At 37.3% G+C, this 23,135-nt stretch overlaps 1 protein-coding gene across 3 annotated transcripts; it reads left to right on the top strand.

Moving 5' to 3' along the window:
* The first annotated feature begins 433 nt into the window (after window positions 1-433).
* On the top strand, window positions 434-21,804 carry REPTOR-BP (REPTOR-binding partner). Of its 3 annotated transcripts, none has more exons than XM_028315034.1 (4): window positions 434-627; window positions 15,119-15,254; window positions 18,179-18,300; window positions 18,696-21,804. In XM_028315034.1, exons 1-4 carry the CDS (start codon window positions 577-579, stop codon window positions 18,801-18,803), a joined length of 417 nt encoding a protein of 138 aa, XP_028170835.1. In that variant the 5' UTR covers window positions 434-576; the 3' UTR covers window positions 18,804-21,804. The 3 variants fall into 3 exon arrangements, with proteins under 3 accessions (XP_028170835.1, XP_028170836.1, XP_028170837.1); XM_028315035.1 differs by lacking the exon at window positions 434-627 and adding an exon at window positions 7,245-7,323; XM_028315036.1 differs by lacking the exons at window positions 434-627; window positions 15,119-15,254 and adding an exon at window positions 16,316-16,602.
* Window positions 21,805-23,135: the final 1,331 nt, after the last annotated feature.

Here is a 23,135-nt window from a genome sequence, read left to right on the forward strand (position 1 = left end):
TTTATTTTCTTCTAAGGCCACATAGCACGTTCAACCAAAACAACACAAAAACTACGAATTTTTATCACAGAAAGAAACCTCGCAAGGTTCGAGGTCGAAAAATTTTGACATATGAATTATTATGGCAACATGAAGAAAAAATAATGGCGGATTTTAGTTGCCATAAAGGAAAAATATAAAGCTTCCACACACGGTACGATAGCATAACGTTACGTTATTTATGCTTAAATAACGTTAATTACAAATTAAAAATTCTACTTTTTTCAATTTCGTTAAAAAGCTCAATTTATTTCCAGGGAATATGAAGACATTTCTGAATAAAACATCATGCTATACTAATTTTTTGAATATTTATTACATTTATTTTACTGTAACAAGTTGTGTTGATGGCATAGATAGCAAAAAATGGAACACGACCATCCGCCTCTATTTACCAAAATATGTCAAATGACCTTGTCAGTTTGTAAACAATACCTTGACTTCATACAAATTTATATAATTTCCTACTTGCTCGTTACACGATTTTAATATTTCACCTTTATTTTCGTGTTGGGGAAATTCCGCGTGGGTGTAAAAATGAATATCGATTTTGAGACTATGGCGGTCTTGGAGGAGGAGTCGCAGACCGTGAGTACAAAATTTTTTCTTTGTTTTGCCAGATTTTGAGATTGGTGTCGTATCTGTTTACTTCTATAAATAGCTCGAGTGCCCGTGTGTTGATGACACTCGTGTGAAGTGATTAGGTGATGTAATGGCATGTTATCAACACCAATAGTCCACATTCATGACTTGAGCTAAAATTCTGTGATAGCTGTGATACGAATTCCGCAGCCGAATTGATTAGTTCTAATCGAGGCCGTATTGCACAATAGCAGGAACGATTTCATCATGCCATGCTACAAAATATGTGATCAATATCATGTGTAACCTTTCCCCCTTTTTCTGGTTTATTGAAGGTCATTACTATGGGTTTTCATGAAGGATTTGTTTACAATATTAGATGTTATAAAAATTGATTATTGGGCTATTGATCAGATTAATGATATTATCTATTTCTTAGTTATTGAAATGCAAGGAAATTCATGCATGTGATGCATTTTAAGAATTTTATAAAAATCAATTTGAGATACATTTGCTTAGCAAGTAGGTAAGCATTAATGCTAAAATAAAATTGGAATCTAATTGTAAATTAAACTAGAAATAAGGCATAACCCAACTTATTAGGTATTTCATTGATCTAGATAGGTATAAGTTTCTGCATTAATATGTTACAAACTTGGTGAATAATAATATGATGTTTTTTATCTTTTGAATCAGACAAAAATATTATGAATAAGTAATATGAATTACATGATAGGATATTAAAAATAAACCTTGCCCACAATCTAATTCTAATCAATCATTTTGATGAATTTTTGTCTTATCATCTAATTATCAACAGTAGCACCCTCTAGTATTTTGACACAGACTTGCATGAAACAAAATAGAGAAATTGATTCATATCATATGACACAGATGGCGCTATGTCTGTAAGATAAAACTTCATTCATGTTGTACACACGTCATGTTTGCCAGCTGGCGCCACTGTCTTAGCCACTAGAAAGTGACAGGAAGGACTTTACGCGCTAGTGGCGCCAACTGGTGAACGTCATTATTAAGGAAGCCTTCATTATTTTACATCATTGACATCATTTTATTTCACGACACTTCATTATTTTACACCAAAGTCCCTGATTATGTCAATTACTGTCGAATTCTTTATTTTAGCGCAAAATCATACTATTTCTACAACAACAATGCGTTCTTAAATCCGCTATGGTTAACGGTGATGTGATTACCGTATCTTATCAGAGCACTTGTCAACCGGTACACCCGCACACTAAACTAAACTGTTACGTGACTAAACAAGTCACTTCAGCTTTAGTCTAGACCAGCGGTTCCCAAACTTATTTAGTCTACTGCCCACTTTGAGAATAAATAATTTTTTAGCGCCCCCCATTTTTGTAGTCAAGAGTCGAGCTCAGTCGGTGTCTAAGAGTCCTCCTAGTAGATGACGCCTCCCAAGCCTCTACACAACGTCCCGATTTTTTTTCTAGGTCTCTCACCGCCCCCCTTTAAGACTGCAGCGCCCACAAGGGGGCGTTATTGCCCACTTTGGGAAAGACTGGTCTAGACTCTAGACTGGGTTCAGCAGTTCATGGTATTTACTTTCCGCGCACTTGAAAACCGCCAGAGCACTTGTGCGGATAGAGACTATCCATCAGCTCTCCTGCAGTAAGCCTAGGCGCAGACCACCGACTTTTAGTTGGCCGATAGTTGGGTCGGGCTGTTAATCAGTATGGAGATGTATGGAAGTGCGCACATTACACCGATTTGGTATCGGCCGATTCTTCGTACAAACACAGAATAATAATAAGTACTACGTACAGAAGTTTTACTTCGCGAAGGTATTTAAAAAAATATATGCTCAGTGTCATTAACAATATGGTGTAATTTAGCCTGTCTCAAGAGTCAAGCATCATTTTGTTGACAAACGTCAGTGATCGGCACTGCGCCGAAGCTATAGGACTGACTTCGGTAAAATGATGTGACGTGAGGTGCCAAACTGCGGAAAATGGCGGAGGAAATACATGATTTAGCACGAATTATCATGAATAATATTAACTACTTATTTACCTCTCAGTGTCTTGAGGCAACTTAAAAAAGTACATTTTGTGTTTTTATTATTATTTAGGCAGTTAAATACTGCACAGTATTTAGTACACCATTTTCTTTATTTTCTTCCGTCATACACAAGAATACGCGTGCGTGAGTCAATGTTCGCTCGTATGTGAGGCCTTGTCGAATAGTATCCTGTAGGTGGCCCATCGTGCGTGTTTTGTTTTCGATGTAAACTCGCGGAGATGAACAGGCCTGGTACAAATTAGAATCGGCCAACTAAAAGTCGGTTGTCTGCGCCTAGGCCAAGGCATGATTTAACCTGTCTTCATTTTGTTAGTCAGTCGTATGGCTGATTCTTCGGAGTCTTCAAGTTGCTCCTTGGGGTGCTCCCCATTGTTGTGCTAACAGGCAAATAATTTAACAATGTCTGCAGTGGAAAGTTTAAGGCAGTCTTTGCGCGTTTTTCTTTTCGCATGGAAAACTTCTAGTACGAGTTTTTAAAGCTTCACTGGCAGCGAAGTTTATGTCGGAATATTAACCAAAAGTTTGCAAACGTGACTTGCTATTTCGGACATTTTTCCTTATAACTTTGGAAAGTCGTCATTTATGCGGGTTGCAGACCAAGAGCAGCTATAACATTACTTAGTATAGTAGCTACTTTGGTAACTGCTAACTATACAAACACTATGGGAAACTGCGTTAGCTAGCGAGGTAATTCAAACTAACATAGCTTAGCTCGTGGTCTAAAAACCAAATTAGACTCTACATACTTAACTATATAAATCATAACTACATACATTCAATTTATAAATGCTCCATCCTTTTTGTGTTGAAACATTGTATCCAGAAATCCACAGGACATGTTTGTTTCAAAACCGTTTCGTTTAACCGCACCTTAAAATAACTACCTACATACATAAGATGCCGCAGTATATTATGTTGTATGTAATATGTCTTATTGTTACAAATATCAACAATTCATTTACCTTTCTACATTTGTAAGTGTAACTATCTGTGTGTAGTGTATCTATGTGTTACAATTCAATGTCTTGATACAATGAAAGGAAGTTCCATTACATTATGTACAACAAGCGAGTGTTTTTGCGTACCTACTACCTAACTTGTGCAAAGCGATTGTAGAGATTACGCGAGTATTCCCACCTCTCGTTCCCACCGCTGCAACACCTGTGTAGCCAGGATCTACAGCTTGACTGCCAATAAAAACCTAACCAGTGAAGGTCAAGTTTGTCCCGGGGATTGTAGAGATTGTCGACTAAAGACTTATTTGAGATCCAATCCAACATGAAAAATCATCAAAATTGGTTCACCTGTTGAGACCGAAAGGCACATGCCCCAGGGTAAGAGGGAAACGGAATATGAAGTCCGTTTTATTTTGGTGACGCACTTTTCAAGATGGTTCTCTCGTTCCCACCGCTGCAACTCCTGTGCATCTGGGATCTACAGCTTGACCGCCAATAAAAACCCAAGTTAACCCAACCAGTGAAGGTCAAGTTTGTGTTCTTTGTTTGTTGATGTTTGGAGGAAAGTTAAATTGTTATTGGACCCACAACGAAATTAATCAGAAGAACATAGGAGGAGTTCGAAGTTAAGGTTCGACTTCCCTCCAGTGCAAGCGGATGACAGGAGACAAAACAAAAGTTAACTATACCTTTATGAAAAGACTAGCGGTCGCCCGCGAGTTCGTACGCGTGGATCCCGTTTTACCCCCTTAGGGGGGGGGGGGGGTGTTGTGTTAAGCTACGTCATAACATCTACATACCTGATTTTCACAAAATCGCTTGAAAGCACAGATATTTTTCCTTGTCGTGACATGATTGGTGTAATAAATTGCAGAAACAGATGTATATTGTATTGAATTATGCATTAGGTTTGTTACGTTCATGTTTCCAAAGTCAGTGAGTTGCAAACTTGGGGATAAATTGGTATTTTGTCGTGCACCATCAAGTTTTGAGTAAAATTTTTAACCAGATAACCCACCCAGTGATAGTTACCCCAGAGTTATTTCAGTTTATCCTAGCGTTTCATTGAAGGTAGGCCAACATTTGTAATTTTGGTGTCCTTTTCAGGTCAAAAATGTATAAAATTAAATGTATAAGTTGTTTAATTGATGACTAATGGTCGTTTGATAAGAACACAATAACAACTGATAAAGTGTGGTGCTCTTACCTAATCGCAGATTGTTTACTTCGACCCTACACATTATCTTTATTATGTAGAATTGTATTGTTAATGTGTACATTCAATATTATGAATGTCATGTATGATTATATTTCGTGCGAAGGTAAGATAATTTTTTGGGCATTCAGTGTAGAACAATTTTGATAGCATTCAAAACCTGAACCGCACAAATCATTATAAATCCGTATAATTAATTATGTTTATTGCCGAATACATTTTCTTATGCAAATTGTAATTGTTGTGCCTTGCCTAAATTAATAATTTTCGTATTAACGAATGTGACAGAGATGGTGAATGAGGAGTGTCCTGTTGGGGAACTCCTTGACATGTTAAAACTACATGGAACTAATCTGCTTATAGTTTGGGACCGATTACAGATAAGCGCAAAAAAATCGTATTGGAAAATATGCTTCTTGTTCAAGGAGACAAAAAATATTCTAAACTAGCTTTCCGCCCGCGGCTTCGCCCGCGTGGAATTTTGTTTATCACAGAAAAACTTTACGCGCGCGTCCCTGTTTCAAAAACCGTCATAAAAACTATCCTATGTCCTTTCGCGGGACTCAAACTATCTCTATTCCAAATTTCATCAAAATCGGTTCAGTGGTTTAGGCGTGAAAGAGAGACAGACAGTTACTTTCGCATTTATAATATTAGTATAGATATCACGTCTTTGACCGTCTTTCATTCCAACTAGGTACACAATTTAAAGGCAGTTAATTCTAAATCATAGATAGACAACATATACCTACTTATAAATATTATCGAACTTTACCTTTGTGGTAATGAAACGTCTAGAAAATGTGCTATGTGCGCATATTGTAACTCCAAGGTTTAGAGAAGCGTCGTAAGAATCGACTCCTGCGCAATTGTGTATTTTAACGATCAACGATTATTGGGACGTGCTGATGACACGTATTTTTAATTTACGTCGTAATTTCTCTGAAAAATGAGCAAGATTAGGTAAATTAGTTATGTGTTAATTTGCAGAATATCTGAATTTAGGTTTTTCTAAGTTTTCTGAATAAGATTAAGGTAGAAAAAAGAGCCTAAAGCTCTACATTATGTATACCGGTAATTTGTAGTTGTAGAGTTCAACAAAATGATTACAAAAATAAGAACATCAGCCATCATTTCCTTACGAACTAAATTCAAGTTTTTCATCTTTTCTCTTTAAAAACTCATTCCATTTTTTGCAAATAGGCTTTTAGAAAGCACTTTTTCACATCCCAGTATTAACCCTACCACTGCTTCGGGTCAATAAATGGGCTATTGCTGAGAAGAAGCAGCGCAAGAAACTAGATCACTGTTGTCTTTATTCATATTATCAATATAAAGTTGAGTGATGCATTAGTATTGAATTGAAGAATGGGATAGAACTTTGAAACTGTTTTAAATCAATATCCTTGGACATTTTACTCTACTCTTCTAGTCCCAATCTAAGTTCTAATGTGTGTTTCGTCTAATGTTCATTATTCAGTCAGTTAATTCATGTCAGTGTTTGAAAATTATTTTTATCTTCGTTGAAATGGTAGAGTCGTATGAATAAGGCAGAACGCGCCTTCCGGTCTGATGCTAAAACCGCCTACCGGTACAATTGCGACGCACACTCGTAAGTGCGTCTTAAAATGCACTCTGTTGCCGAGTGCAGTCATACGATAAGGTCACTTTGCTCAAGGTGGGGAGAGGCAACAGGCTAGCGTGTCTTGGGCTCAAACTGTTCGGAGTAGCTGCATTGTGCGAACCCTCGCAACACCGTGGACAATTCGAAGTTGTTTTTAAAAAAAGAGTGAACGCGCGGTCGTTCCCTCCGCGCTTCAGCTGCGCACGCAGTGTGTGACAGGCCAGCCGGTGGGACGGACACGGCGCCACGATAATCCCAACAAAACGTGAGTTTATACACAACTCTTATCAGATTCTTGTGTTAAAACCCGTTAAGTAAACAACAACAGTGAGACCGGCAGATTTTCGGAGAGTTCTCATAGCGGTAGCGGCTTGCAACTCGATTTATTTTAGGTTATGCATTGACAGTTACTGAGTTACTACGTCGCACGAAATGAGTGTCGGTCGACGCGAGCGAACGACGCAGATTGACGGTATCGCCGGCTGATGTTGCTAAGCGAGAAACTGCGTATTTATTACCATTACGGCACATAACACTGTTGCAGTTGTGTATTTATGCTAATCTCTAAAGAACTGATAGGTGTAACATCTCCCAATGTAGTTAGGTCACGGTGTGTGTGTGCAGTTGCATACATATACATGTTTTTAATGGCTGCTGCACGTCTGCGTATTGCACATTCTCAGGTATTGATTTATTACAGGAGACCTAGTGTATTGATTTGTCCAGGGCTCTCATTACGGGTCGGGGCTCGGTCGCGGACAGTTTAGCTCTCTAAAGTTTTAAAGTTTTTTGAAGAAAAGGTGATGAGGCGCAAGCAGCGACCGGTGAAACTCAACTCTAAGGTCTGTAGCATTCATTATAATCATGAAGACATTAAATTTTATGCAGATTTTCCACTTTTCGAATACAAAGGCCTCCATTGCTAAAATTAGTCCATTAATTTAAAGTAGAGATCTGAAATGCGAGAATCTGAAGATTCTGAAGTACATTCTAAGTGTCTCTACATATTGTTTTCATATTTTCAAGTCTTTTCCCTACATATTTTATATTCAATTCTTGAAATTTCTTAGCTATATTGATTGATTACCTAAGACTACCTCAAGCAATCCGTACTTAGCCGATTTTCCAAAACAATTCTCTTGAAGCAACAAGTCGGTACGTGGTAATTTGCATAAAAGTCTTCTTATACAAGACCTTGTACACGTTTATCTGGTTATTGTAGCCCTAATGGCTGTATTAAGATCACCATAAAACCTTAAAAGTAACGAACAACGCAATAACGTTTATCTATAGGTAAACATGTATGTATACAGTGTTCGATGTGGCAATACAGCCTTTGTCAATACAAAATACTAAAGACTTGTCTTTATACATTCGTGTATATGCCTTGAAGAGAATGGTTTTCTTTGTTTCAATTCTCATTATCAAAATTATTTATAGAGTCCCTACTTTTTGAGTTCAAGCTTGTACATTTTGATATCTTGGTCGAAAATTTAAGCCAATGCATTTTGTTGTGATGCCTAAATTTTTGTATTCAGTCATAAATTTAAAATTTTAACTGCGTTTTAATATTAACATGGGTAATGTATACAAATACATTACCCATGTTAATATTAAAACGCAGTTAAAATTTTAAATTTATGACTGAATACAATATTAAAACGCAATTAAAATTTACAATACATATTATGACTAAATTTTAAAGTTAAGACATCATAACAATATGATGTCTTAACTTTAAAATTTAGTCATAATATGTATTGTAAATTTTAATTGCGTTTTAATATTGGGTGTGTCGCAAGAAGGGGCAATGGGGCCTGCCCCATTCCATCATCCCACCCCATGACGCATCTGCATCGTACCTGCGCGTTGCATCCAACCCCCACCCTTGTGAGAACCCCAAATGATTTATTGAGCTAGTCTAGATGAAACCTCCGACATATTGGCAGCCAATTTAATGTGTCTCCCGGGAGAATTGTGAAATATGGGACTTTATCATGCATATTAAGAAGAATTTTCGTGATTTCGCTCTGATTCAACTGTTTGTGAGCGGGCTGAAGTTTTTAAAACTATTTGATGGCGAAAAGAAACCGGCAACCGATGAGACAAAGGTAATGTTCCTAAGTCTTAACTAATACGATAATATTGTCTCCATTTCCTATGTTGAGAACAGTGTTTAGTTTCCTTATTATTTGTTTAAACGTGTCGAAGCACAATTGGGTACAAAATTCAAATGTTATTTGCACCTAAAGCGTTTGAATCTAAGTTAGGATACAGCAGGCAATCATTTCAGGCAGGCTATAGTAACAAATTTGAAACCCAAAATTTTGATCGACAAGACCCTTTGTTAAGCAGAACCTACCGCACGCCCCTTCTTATTAATGCACCGCAGGCCGCGACCTAGAAAACGATGTTTTGTTGAGTGTTGATCATGACCCGCCGCGGGCGATGACGAATTACTCTACCGCACCGGAGATAAGAGTTACATTTGGATAGAGTTTAAACCAAAGTTAAGTACAGACAACAGAATAACAGACTCTACTTTGTCGGCCGTTTGGTGTAGTGGTTCGAAACGGACTACTATTCCGGAGGTAGCGGGTTCGATTCCCGCACAGTACAAACATTTGTGTGCATGAACATATTTGTTTGTATTGGACTGGGTGTTTTCTATGTATAATAAGTACGTATTTACAAAAAAAAAAGTATTTAAGTATGTTTATATCCGTTGTCTAGTACCCATAGTACAAGCTTTGCTTAGTTTGGGACTAGAAGCGCAGTGTAAAATTTCTAAGGATATTTATTATGTTTTCTTTATTTTTACTCGAAGTCCCTATGGTCTTCGGTTTTAACCATAACTCACGGGCTCATGCTAATATTTATTATTATTATTATTATACTTTTTCGCTGCAAAATAGCTCTTGTTAAAAGTCTAGTGTAATATCTATACTTATAATAAATCTGTAGAGAGGTCAATTCTGTACATGAAATATATTTTCAAAATAACTATCAGGGGGTGATTAGTGATCGATACTCATGCCAAAAATGCAATCAGTAAAATTTTTGTCTGTCTGTCTGTCTGTCTGTCTGTCTGTCTGTCTGTCTGTATGTTCCTTATAGAAACAAAAACTACTCGACGGATTTTAACGAAACTTGGTGAAATTATTCTTCATACTCCTGGGCAGGTTATAGGATACTTAAGAATTTCCACAGGAACGGGAATTAGCGGGAAAATCCTTTTGTATGAAAAATCCAAACCACTTAAGTTAGACGCTTGAAATTTGGCATGCAGGTACCTTAGTAAACTTAAAGCTTAGTCACAACAGGATATTGTAAAATTCCCTCGGGAACGGGAGTTAGCGGGAAAAACATTTGTATGTAAAAATCTAAACCGCGTAGAATAGTCTCTTGAAATTTGGCATGCAGGTACCTTAGTAAACTTAAAGCTTAGTTACAACAGGATATTGCAAAATTCCCACGGGAACGGGAGTTAGCGGGAAAAAAAAATTGTATGAAAAAATCTGAACCGCGTAAGATAGATGAAGGGGGGTAAAACGAGATCCACGCGTACGAAGTCGCGGGCGGCCACTAGTTGGGACATAAAATTTAAAACTCATTTATTTTTGCAAATATGCTTTTAAAAAGCACTTTTACACGTCCTAATATTAACTGCTTTGGGACAATAAATGGGCCATAATTAATGGCTTTTCTGTCCCATGAGTCTTATGTGACTCGTATGTATTTTATCAGTAAAACCAATTTTCTGTAAACAGTCTGAATAAAGTTTTTGTCTGCTTATTTTGCGATTTGACCCAAAAAGATCTGAACAATTTTAATATTGGTAGTTAAATTAACATAAAAATGGGGTAGGTACCTCATACCCACCTGCGCAATAAAGATACCACCCACCCCTATTGCGCTGAGAACCCCGTATGATTTATTGATCTGATAGTCTAAATAAAGCCATTTGATATCGGGAGCCATTTTAGTGTAGCGCATCTCGGGGTAGTGATGTGACATGGACTTGGACATTATTTTGCATGTTACGTTATGAAGAATTTTCGTGAAATTATTTTGGTAGAACTTCTTCTGAGTGGGTTGAAATTTCTCAAACTCTTGGATTGCAGAAAAGAACCGGCTATCAAGATAAAGGTAAATAAATGCGAAAGTAACTTCTTTATGTTTGTCACATTTTCTCGACTAAACTATTAAATCAGATTTAATAAATTTTGGTAAAAGCGTAAATTAGACTGATGAAAAGAATAGTAGTCTACATTTTATCGCAAAAAATCTTGCTAGAGTGCAATAAATAACCCCATTTTTCATTTTATTTTTATGCTTAAAGTAGGTTAGTAGTTCTTAAGTAAAAGATTTTTTGAGGATGTCTAGCTTTATGCCCGGTGTTTTAATTGCTAATTTTGCGAATTCATACAAAACACTATGTGAATTACCCACAAAATGGGAGAAAGAAGTTAATATTTTTATACCTGATTATGGCAACACCTGCGCGCTGTGTTGCCACCCCCTACCCTTGCGCTGAGAACCCCGTATGATTTATTGATCTGAGTCTAAATAAAATCAGAGGCATATCGGCCATTATAGTGTACCGCATCTCGGTGTATTCTTGTGACATATTCTGGTTTATCATGCAAATTAAGAAGTTGTGTGATAATAATTTGGTAGAGGTGTTTAAGATTGGATTGCAGTTTCTAAAATTCTTACGTGGCGAAAAGAAGCTGACAAGTATAAAGGCAAAGGTAAATGCGAAAGTTATATTATTTTTGTGTTTGTTATGGGATCACTACTAAATTGTTTAACCAGTTTTAATTAATTGAGTTAGAGATAGATTAGATCTGAAAAAATAACAAACGATACATATGAAATCTTCGTAATGACTCATTCACGCATTGTAGATATTCTTGTGAAAATCGTTTATAACTTTAAGGCAATAATTAAACAGCGTCTCAGTTATGTTAAAATTAATTAAGTACGCGTTTTGTGAAAGCTTTTGATTGCCAATTTTGCGAATTCATACAAAATAATTTATGCAAGTGATAAAATAACGAAACAAGTTACTTAAAGTGACATGCATTGTCTTTTTATAGTTCTAGAACTACAAACTAATAATATTATCGATAACATCGTTTGTCGGGAAGGCACCACCTTATTTCCTATATGCACCCCCCACCCCTTAAAGCCGAAACCTGCGCATTGCATTCCCGCCCCCACCCCTTTATGAGAACCCCGGATGTATTGAACTGCATCGACATATTGGGCAATGGACACTGGGTAGCCAGTTTGTCGTGCGTCACGCGTTTTGGAATAGTTGCTTTTTCTTCTTCTATAATAATGGTAATTCAAACCTCCAGGGTTTATTTGTGCCAAGTGGAAAATTGATTTATAATCTCACATAATAGAACGTAGGTGTTTTGGTTTTTCTCAGCACTGGCCCATTTATTGTCCCGAAGCAGTGGTAGGGTTAATACTGGGACGTGTAAAAGTGATTTTTATAAGTCTATTTGCAAAAGTAAATGAGTTTTTTAGTTTATTGTTTTTTGGATACTGTGAAAACTTTGGAATACTTAGTTGTTGCTTTTGTTTTTTTTCTATTATAAAATTTGGATAATATTGTTGTTAATATTATAATGTTGTTATTAATGTGTAATGTTGATAATTTAATTTGTTTGTAAATAAAATCTCAATATTTAGTCTTGTTTTATAAAGAGAACGGATGTAGTTTTATTTATAGATAAATATCGGGAAATAGAAACACAAAAACAAGTCGTTATTGATATGATAGTAATTAATTAAATTATAATAGCAATAATATTACAGTAATAAACAAAAGGAAAGGCTATCTGTAACTTTACTAAGTTCACAATGTTTCCGATATCGCAAGAAATAAAAGTGGCGACGCAAAAGGTATTTTTTTTGTATCGATAGCACGTCAAGCTTTACTACAGCATTTTATTCAGTTTTATTAAGTGTTATTTTGCAACAAAAATGTGTACGCTTCCCTGTTTCAAAAACTGGGATAAAAACTATCCTATGTCCTTTCCCGGGACTCAAACCACATCTCTATGCCCAATTTCATCAAAATCGGTTCTGTGGTTTAGGTGTGAAAGCAAGACAGTCAGACAGAGTTACTTTCGCATTTATAATATTCGTATAGAAATATAGATTAATGAAGGTTTTTTTAACTCCTGATAGTAAAGTGCGACTTAGTACAATAATGGCATTAATCACAAACGTTACTGCACGGTTACTGTTAGGGCTTATACATTACAGTGCACGTGCACGCACTGTATGACACAAAAATCAATCACAGAGCTCTATTCAACGCTGTGCGTTCGATTTTCTGCTTCACTTAAGCAAGCATCGTTTGTGAATACGGGCGTAACTCGCGGCTCCGTTTCATTGGGCTTCGGTGGACACCGTCGGGTTTTAGCGTGTTGTTGGTCCCAAGAGTGTCCCACATAACCCTGGTCGTCCCCATCGGCCAACAAGTATGCGCAAAGCATTTCCTGAAGTAAAAACGGAGGACCGGGATAATAGTCCACCGGAATCATCAGAAATATCTAAACTTCTTTTTAAAAAATTGGACAATTATTGCAATATTTTAAATCACAGGTTACTCCTACAAATAAATGTACTACTTTTCCCAATGTAAATACATCATTTATCAATTGGAAAAGTTAGGACAAGTTGTGTTACTGTCTTTCTACTGCACTGTGGCCCGCCCACTCTTTACGTTGCCTTTCGAGCGACTCATTAATTGCGCGTTCAGTTTTACCTGGCTTTCGTATTGTTATGGCGTAGTTTGGATAATTGCCCGCGGTGTACAGTCAGCGTCAAATAGTTTGTGACGACCAAAGTAGTTAATTAGTTCGCAATACGTCTTTGTTACTATTGGAATAAGGTTGTGTTGTGTTGTCAACTTTTTTGACGATTTGACGCTGCTATACGGGTTCTAACTCCACCGCGCCGCTGAACTGTTAAATTGTGGTGAACCCACTCGTCGTAACACAAGCAAATTTAGCTTGCCACGAGGGGTTAACGGGACTATTGTGTATTTGTATTTACAAATTACCTATATTTAGTAAGTAGAGTACATAATGTACCTAACTCATTCATAAATATCGCGTTAAGACCCGTGTCTTTCTATTTTAGTTGAAATGGAACGCAAAAATTTAAAATCTTCTGATACAAGATTAGATTGTTAACTTTACACTGCATATTATTTATTATTCTGTGACTTTACTGACAACGATGACCGAGTTTCTTCCATTACTTCTTTTTAGCACCAGCCCTATATTTTGTCCCGCATCATATGAATCACATGAGGTATCAGAGTCAGGTAAATAACAGTAAAAGAAAATTAACCTGTTATTTTTGTGACTGACGAAATGCCTTTAAAATAACTTACAATCGTTACTTGTTTGTACATTTTGAGGACAAACAGATTACCTTGTTTGCTTAAGTCGAACTTATAAATTGTTTTTGTATATTTTGTGTACAGATCACTTGTTTTTGAAGATCAACAGAAAAAAATAAGGTAAAAAAAATCGGGAAGTTCTCAATAAGTATGTACTTTCAGTCCTTACTTGCGTGTGCGCCGGTTGACTTTTAGCTTGATTATAAAGCCTAATTTTGAAATAAGAGTATCATAGGTAAAAGAACTTTACAGCACTTCATTTAAAGCACATTTTGCTTTCACTATACCGTTTTCACCAGCATCAGCAAACATGAAAAGCCTATTTATGAATGACATCATGAGCGGGGTAGGACTCATCAATAATCATGCTCGAAGTTTTCCTTTACAATTGATTATGGACTCTGCCTCTTTGTCTCAGGATAGTTTTTGTCTCAGCATGCAGATGCATTTGGAAGCAAACTGCAATGCATTATGCGCTCTACCTCTTTGAATCAGGGTCGTTTTTGTCTCAGCATGCAGATGCACTTGGAAGCGAGTTGGTAATAGTATGCGATCCCAACGAGGTTGCAGTGTGAATGAACTTCGGCCCGTTGACGTATTTATCTCGCCTGAGCTGAGGCGGCGCTAAATCACTAGGTGTTTTACTAGTAAGTTAACGTTTTTCGTTGGTATGGCCTATGACAATGTATGGACGTGATAAATGTAAATAAATCACATGCAATTTTCTTGGGCAGTACAATCTTGATAAATTCATTAATACTTTTTAAGGCGGATTATTTTCAATCTTCTTGGTTATACCTAGCCGCGGTCCTTTTGACTCCTACCTGCCTATAATAGACGTGAAACTTTGTGAAGATAGATGGATGATCGTCGAAAACTGAACAGATCTACCGTCTGATGACAGAATAGCACATCCAGAATAACGTCTCTGTCGCTAAAATACAAATTGAAGGAACGTAAAATAGGCTACGCCGTAATTTGAGTAAGGTGTAGTTTGTGTTAGGTCTTGTAGAGCTAGCCAGTGCGTGTAGAGTTAAAATAGCTTGAACTCTACCATAAGATCTGCCGATGCTGATGCGACTAATTTTTTAAGTTTTTGACAGTGCGTGCGAGTCATATGGTTCTAGTCTTGGAAAAATTATTCATGAACTATGTTTTTGATCTTTTCTCATGTGCACATTTTTGAAGGTAGTCTTCTTTCCCAGGAGTCCCTCGGCGGCGGGGTGTTCGGGTCTGTGGGGACGTCGGGGGAGGGTGGGGAACGGCGCGAGGGGGGCAAGCGCGGGCGCAGGCCCGGCAGGAAGGCCCAGCTGGACAAGCAAGATATGAAGGCGAAGCTGGGTACGTGATTAGCGTAATAAGTTAGTCATAACTCATAGTATCATCCTGGCCGGACTCTGTGCTTCATTTGGCTGGACATGGGGGGGGGAGGTGCAACGAGTGCAATGAGTACTATCATCATCGGTTGCCCAACGTGATGCGTGCGCGTGCGCTTCATATTTCCTGTGGCTCGACTTTCGCCTGGCGCGGCAGCCAAATATAAAGCCTAACAAAAGCCGGACAAGCCGGACACGCAATCAAAAAGCCTAACAAAACCCGGGCACCGGTTATTTTGGCCTGACACGCAATCAAAAACCCTATCCTGGATCATGGCTTAATACTCCCGCACTTATTGATCGTGTTGGGGGAGGGTGGGGAGCGGCGCGAGGGGGGCAAGCGCGGGCGCAGGCCCGGCAGGAAGGCCCAGCTGGACAAGCAAGATATGAAGGCGAAGCTGGGTACGTGATTAGCGTAATAAGTTAGTCATAACTCATAGTATCATCCTGGCCGGACTCTGTGCTTCATTTGGCTGGACATGGGGGGGGGAGGTGCAACGAGTGCAATGAGTACTATCATCATCGGTTGCCCAACGTGATGCGTGCGCGTGCGCTTCATATTTCCTGTGGCTCGACTTTCGCCTGGCGCGGCAGCCAAATATAAAGCCTAACAAAAGCCGGACAAGCCGGACACGCAATCAAAAAGCCTAACAAAACCCGGGCACCGGTTATTTTGGCCTGACACGCAATCAAAAACCCTATCCTGGATCATGGCTTAATACTCCCGCACTTATTGATCGTGTTGGGGGAGGGTGGGGAGCGGCGCGAGGGGGGCAAGCGCGGGCGCAGGCCCGGCAGGAAGGCCCAGCTGGACAAGCAAGATATGAAGGCGAAGCTGGGTACGTGATTAGCGTAATAAGTTAGTCATAACTCATAGTATCATCCTGGCCGGACTCTGTGCTTCATTTGGCTGGACATGGGGGGGGGAGGTGCAACGAGTGCAATGAGTACTATCATCATCGGTTGCCCAACGTGATGCGTGCGCGTGCGCTTCATATTTCCTGTGGCTCGACTTTCGCCTGGCGCGGCAGCCAAATATAAAGCCTAACAAAAGCCGGACAAACCGGACACGCAATCAAAAAGCCTAACAAAACCTGGGCACCGGTTATTTTGGCCTGACACGCAATCAAAAAGCCCAACTATGTCCGGCTATATCCGGACGCCTGGCAACCCTATCCTGGATCATGGCTTAATACTCCCGCACTTATTGATCGTGTTGGGGGAGGATGGGGAGCGGCGCGAGGGGGGTAAGCGCGGGCGCAGGCCCGGCAGGAAGGCCCAGCTGGACAAGCAAGATATGAAGGCGAAGCTAGGTACGTAATTCTTGATCTCTTTCATTTACATTTATTTCTATAGTCTGGACTGCGAGCACGTAGAATTTTGTCCAATGACCCCAAGCTACCCATCCTTATCGCTCGCGCATAATTATGTTGCTGTCGCGCTCGCACACTCACTGCGGGCGCCCGTCGCACAGTCGCGACAGCAATATAATTACGCGCGAGCGCACAGTTAGCTGGATCGGGTTGTATATGATGATCCTGGATCATGGCTTAATATTCCGCACTTATTGATCGTGTTGGGGGAGGGTGAGGAAAGGCGTGAGTAAGGCCCAGCTGGACAAGCAAGATATTATTATGAAGGCAAAGCTGGGTACGTGATTCAGCATCATCATCTTCACTTCAGCCACAGGACATCCACTGCAGAACATAGGCCTCCTCCCAATGATTTCCAAAGTAACTGGTTGGTAGCGTACTGCACCCAGCTCCATCCCTTTTTTGTATGCAAGACAAATCGGGTATTTGACTGCAATAGCACCTGGTGTTAAGTGAGATGCAGTCTAGGATGGTACTTCTGCTCTGCAGTCTAGGATGGTGCCTTTTCACTCTCGCCTGGAAAAAGGCCCGGATTATAGTGTTCAGGAAAGGCAACAGCAGGCAGACCTTTAAGAGGTCGTTTGTCCGCATTTTGGACACTTCAGAACCTTGCTGCCCCATCGCCCGTGTAGTTAGCCAAGTTATAAGTTATATGATTCTGGATCTTGGCTTCCACACTTGACCTTACATTTGAAATTTCTAAAAGTCTAGTTCAGGTAGATTAGAATAGTTGGCATGATGAATAGCGGTGTAACACTTCAGGATTTTAATGACTTGCTTGCCCTACTAACTTAGGAGCGGGCATGGTTAAACCATTTTGCCCAGATATGCTTTAGACATAGCTGTTAGACTAGGCGCAGACCACCGATTTTTTGTTGGCCGATAGTTGGATCAGGCACTTGATCAGTATGATCAGTATGGTGATGTATGAAAGAGCGCACATTACACCGATTTGGTATCGGCCGATTCTTCATTTAAATAAAAATCGGGCAACTTAGATTAGGCGCACACCGTTGATTTTTAGTTGGCCGATAGTTGTGCCCAATTTCAAATTGTATGAAGAATCGGCCAAATCGAATCGGCGTAGTGTGCGCACTCCCATACATGCCCATACATGCCCATACTGATCAACTGCCCGACTAAACTATCGGCCGACGAAAAATCAACGGTTTGCGCCTACTCTTAAAGTCGGTGGTCTGCGCCTTGGCTTAAGGTGCAAGATCGATTGTCAAACTTACACGATCATTCCAGAACGCAGCCGTCAGTCGGCGCGTGAGTGCCGCGATACCCAAGACCACTCAGCGGTAGTGGGAACACCCCTAGGGTTTTAGTGGGTTCGATCCCTACATAAGTCGCCATTGTCCTTTGGACTACGAGCATGAGTAGACCATTATCGCGGGTACAAATACGACTCTGGTTAGAGTGGTTAGACATAGCTCGGGTCTTACGAAAATAAGCCGTGTTGTACTACAGCTAAACTTGAAGATGGATTGTCAAACTTACACGATCATTCCAGAACGCAGCCGTCAGTCGGCGCGTGAGTGCCGCGCCCGTAAGAAACTCCGCTACCAGTACCTCGAGGAGCTGGTGGCTGACCGCGAGCGTGCCGTGCTGACTCTCAGGAAGGAGCTTGACAAGGTAGTGGATTCGGTTCTCTTGTAGGACACACTGTAACATCATCATCATCATTTCAGACACAGGACGTCCCCTGCTGAACATAGGTTGGTAAGCGGCCTGCATCCAGCGCCTTCCTGCTACCTTTATCAGGTCGTCGGTAACACAGTGTAACATCACTTGTATATTATATTTCTTAGGCCCGATTCGACCAAACTTTTATCCGAGAATAACTCCTGGTGTAACTGGCACATTGACAGTTTCAGTATGGGAAATATGTCAAAACTGACGATTTATTCTGAGATCAATATAATTTACTCTTGTTTGGTCGAATACACCCTTAATCAGCTGCCGTCTGTTAACCTGTGCCTGTTAAAAAATTGCAACAAAAGTAAGTTTTTTTTATTATCTCATTCCAGTTTTACAAATGGAACCTGGAGTTAGACCAGGGCCGCATCCCAGAGGGCATGGACGCCATGCTGCAAGAGATGGGAGTGATCAAGCAGGAGGAGGTCAAGCCTTTCTAATTACCCCTCACCCCTCTCCCCCATCCTCCCCTGCAGTACAACCCTTGACCACACTCTTCTACCCTCAAAAAATATACCTTTTGTATGTCCAGTCAAAATATCATCCTAACAATTATTTTTTCTAAAAATTCTACTATTGAATTGTTATTTTTATAACTTTTATCACTTCTTGATATTGTACGCGTATACATAACTTTAATATAAAATACACACGTAAGTAGTAACTTTTCTCTATTGGTGTTTAAATTACTCGGATATTATCGATGTTAATGTTAAAAGGTATAATCGTAATATTAAGTAATCGTAACTTTTTTTAGGCTAAGTTTAGATAGGCATTTTAATGTGTAAATATTGCCTAACATTGAAGTAACAAGTACCAGAAATTGAATATGTATGAGATAATAATATATTTAACATATAATTGGGTATTTGCTACCACTCCCAAATAATTCTAAAGCACAATTTTTTTAATTAAAAAGGCACTTAATGCTTTTCTTAAAAAGTTAATTAATTTTAAATTACCTGTAAATTAAGATTTTTGGTTGCATTGTAATTGGAAAAAGTAGTTTAATTGAGTTGACAAAATAGGTAGTGACGTCACTGGCTAGTATTGCCATACAAAATCTATGGGATTCTCGGCCTTTTGGCTAAGATCAAAGTGTAGTGGAGTCTGGTTTTGACAGTTTTAAAAAGTACTTCAATTGATTGGTAGTGGCAAATACCCAAATGTGTAATTTCTATAAAAGTTAAAGTTTTCCTAACGGAATTGAGTTTACATTAAAATAACATCTAAAATATTTTTCTATTGCGTGCGATTCTAAACTTTTATGTTGTTTATAATTTTTAATTCATATTTTTGGATAAATAACTAGCCGTTTTTGGCAAAGCTTGTTGATATAATATTTTTTTACGCATCTTTGTATAATATTTGCAAACAATTTATACAATTCACTAAAAATCCACTATCATATAAGAAATACTTCGCAGCGTACTCCAATTTAATGTATTAAATAAAAACTAAATATAAAAGAAGAATTCGGAATGATACTTTCAAATTAGTTTTCTTAACTTTTTGTTCAATAATAATTATTAATAATAACACTACAGCACTATTTATTATAATGAGTATTTATAAATTAGGCTAACACTTGGTATAATTAGTTATATCTTTTAAAGCTAAGCTTAAATTAACTTTTTATTATATCGAAGTCATCCAAGATGGACTCGTCAACGGAGTGATAAAAATTAGCTTCTTTTAATATAGATTCGCCTTAATGTTATTTAATTAATAAGCCTATATAACTATTGATCTGATTCTTAATATATCTACAAACCCAAGTAAATCCAAATAGGTATGTAATATTTTACAATAACATTTGAGCAGTCAATTATCTCAAAAAAATCTTTACACTTCATCGAAAAAAATAACTAAATAGATAAAAATAAATCAATCGACAGTTATTATGGCGGTATTGTGACGATTTCATCGTGATTTATTTATGTGAATTTATTCTTCAATTTATTCAGAAAACAAAATATAGTTTTTGTGAAGATTCACTTTAGCTTCTGGAATAAAATATGAGTTTATGCTTTATTGGTATGTAACTAGCGGCCGCCCGCGACTTCGTATGCGTGAACGCCTTTTCCCATTTTACCCCCTTTTTTAATTTTGCAAAATCCCGTCTTAATGAGCACCTACGTTCTAATCTTGGGGTTCCTCCCCATGCAAAATTTGAGACTCCTAGCACTTGTAGTTTCTGAGATTTCGTGATGAGTGAGTCACTGACCTTTCCTTTTATTTATATAGACTTTTTTCCAAATAAGTCGCGAATAAATCGTCAGTTAAGTTTTTTCTTATTTTTTTATTATTATAACTTGAAATAAGTATATGTAATTATAATTGCGAAGACCTGGCAAGAGCGACCCACTAAGGTTACGAATTTAAAAAATTTTGATGTAGGTCTTAAGCCAACGTATCGGTGCGAAATAAGTACTTGTATATTTGAATATTTTCTGAAATAATACTGTTTCCGAATATACGTTCAGGCCCAAAAATAAAACATTTCACTATGCGACTCAATAATGCTTAAAATTATATTTTCCTTTTTTAACTGAAAAATAGTTTGTTTTATCGAGGTATCGACCTAATTTGCAATAGAGAAAACTTACAATAATTGGTATTAAATACCTTAAATTAGTTTTTATTTTAGTTCTTATTTGTATGAGTTGCACTTCCTGCGTTCAATTATTAGTTTTAGTTCGGTTTTTAAAAAAATAATTTCATTTATTTTACGTGGCTAATAGTCGTTACAGTTAAACTGCTTTTTAGGTTTTAAGTTTTAGATATTTAGAATGATTTAAATAATGTAAAACATTATACTTCCAGATGTAAGTTTTTATCGTCATTGCATATTATTTTTGTCGGCAATCCGCCTTATTATACTAACGTTTTTAATTCATTTTTCAATCGTTAAGTTTTATTTGCAAAAGATTTGACATGTTGATATTTAATTTTCAAAAAATGTTTTATGGTTTTATATAATTTATTTATATTACGTCAAGCTTAACATAGGTCTTCTCTCGTATATTTCGAATAGCTTTTATTTTGTGTTTGGTGTTTTAATAATTATAATATTTTCGCGTTGTATTTCTTAATGTTTATTTTGTCTTATGATATTATTGTGTGAAAAGATAATTTTGGTAGTTGCCATTAGGCGGTAGATTTGGACTGGATGGGGCGAATGGGGTAAATTGAACTGAAAAGTATCAATTTATACCCTGTAAGACTGTATAAGGTTATATTATATTTTAATAATGATTTTATTCACTTATGAAATATAATGTAACCTGATATTTCATAATACTAATTACAACCATAAGAAAATCCACCTCAATTTAGAATTTAATGCTAGTTACGTTTTAAGTATATTTTGTAAGGTACCGGAATTTCAATCGTTATTTGTATATTGTAAATTTTAATTGAATAAAGTTTTTTATTTTATTTCTTTTTATTTTATTTTATGTTTCTATTATTTCTATCATCAAAATAGTTTATTATTACGCAGGTATTTATATTTTTCGTGCCTTTCCTTTCTTTAAAAATATTAATTTATAAAGTCGAGTTCAGTATTTTTTAGTTTTGACTTTAAATATAATTCCTCCCCGTACACCACCATCCACGGTTGCGGGCTCAAATCCAGCTAGGAGCAAATATTAGTATTTATATACGTATTATTCATATTAAAGTATTTTTATCTGTTATTTTATTGCTTTAATTCAAGCCATACTTAGTTTGGGGAGAGGAATTGGTGTAATAGTTAATCGGAACTATTTAATAAAGATAAGTTTCTATTTTTTTTTTAAATATTGGATCAAGTTAAAGACATAAAACTGTAAAACAAATTGCGATTGAAAATGCGGTTGTTAAGGAATTTGTAAATATAAAACAAAAAGTTACGATGCGTAAAGTTGCAAATTCAAGCGAACACTTTCTAGAACGAGGTCGGGGTTTGGATATGAAATACTGTAAATATAAATTTCAGTCAACCCTGGCTCCTAGATTTAAGTAGGTAACAATAAGGAGGCACCTAGTAGGTCACGTATTTTGATCTTAAAGAGAGTATATTTTTCTGAAATTAGAATAAGATAGCCTAGCTATAATGTAGGTTACGATCTATAAATGAGAATATATTTTTTTGAGATTAGAATAAGATAGCCTAGCTACTATGTTAAGTCTAAAATAATTAACCTTATTTGCAACAGAATAACGCCAGCTCCTTCAAACAGTAAAATTAGCAGCGCCATATAAAAATAAATAAACAAAGTTATAGAAACTAACAGAGTGACGTCACAAGCCGAATCAACATGGCGGCTAGTGTTTCCGCGCGAAAAGTCAAAATCATATAGATTTACAAAATATTTCAAAAAAAGGTGTAGGACTTTCATTAGAAGCTAATGATTAGGTAAGGACTTAGGTAGATATTATGACTATTAATATTAATAATAGGTCTTATCTGTGAAATAACTGTTTTTTTTTTTCAATATCTACAAGTTTTTAGTTCTAATAAATTCTATAGTTTTGTTTTTCTTTTAAAGAGTTCGGGAATTATATTGTTTTGATTTTTTAACTGAAAATCATCAAAAACATTTCATCCCCATTTCAGTAAGAAAAAAATATATTCTTTCCTTAAAAATAGTGAAAATGAGTTTCAGTTAATTTTCATATGAAACGGAATTTTCATAGGTATGACCTATTAATTTTAGGCTAATGAAATGCATGTACATTGACTGGCAAGTCAGAGCTCAAAATGAGGATAATTAACACAGTCCCGC

The sequence above is a fragment of the Ostrinia furnacalis genome, unplaced genomic scaffold, assembly GCF_004193835.3.
Source record: "Ostrinia furnacalis isolate ACB-3 unplaced genomic scaffold, ASM419383v2 OfSCF4955, whole genome shotgun sequence".
In the NCBI taxonomy this organism is placed as follows: Eukaryota; Metazoa; Arthropoda; class Insecta; order Lepidoptera; family Crambidae; genus Ostrinia; species Ostrinia furnacalis.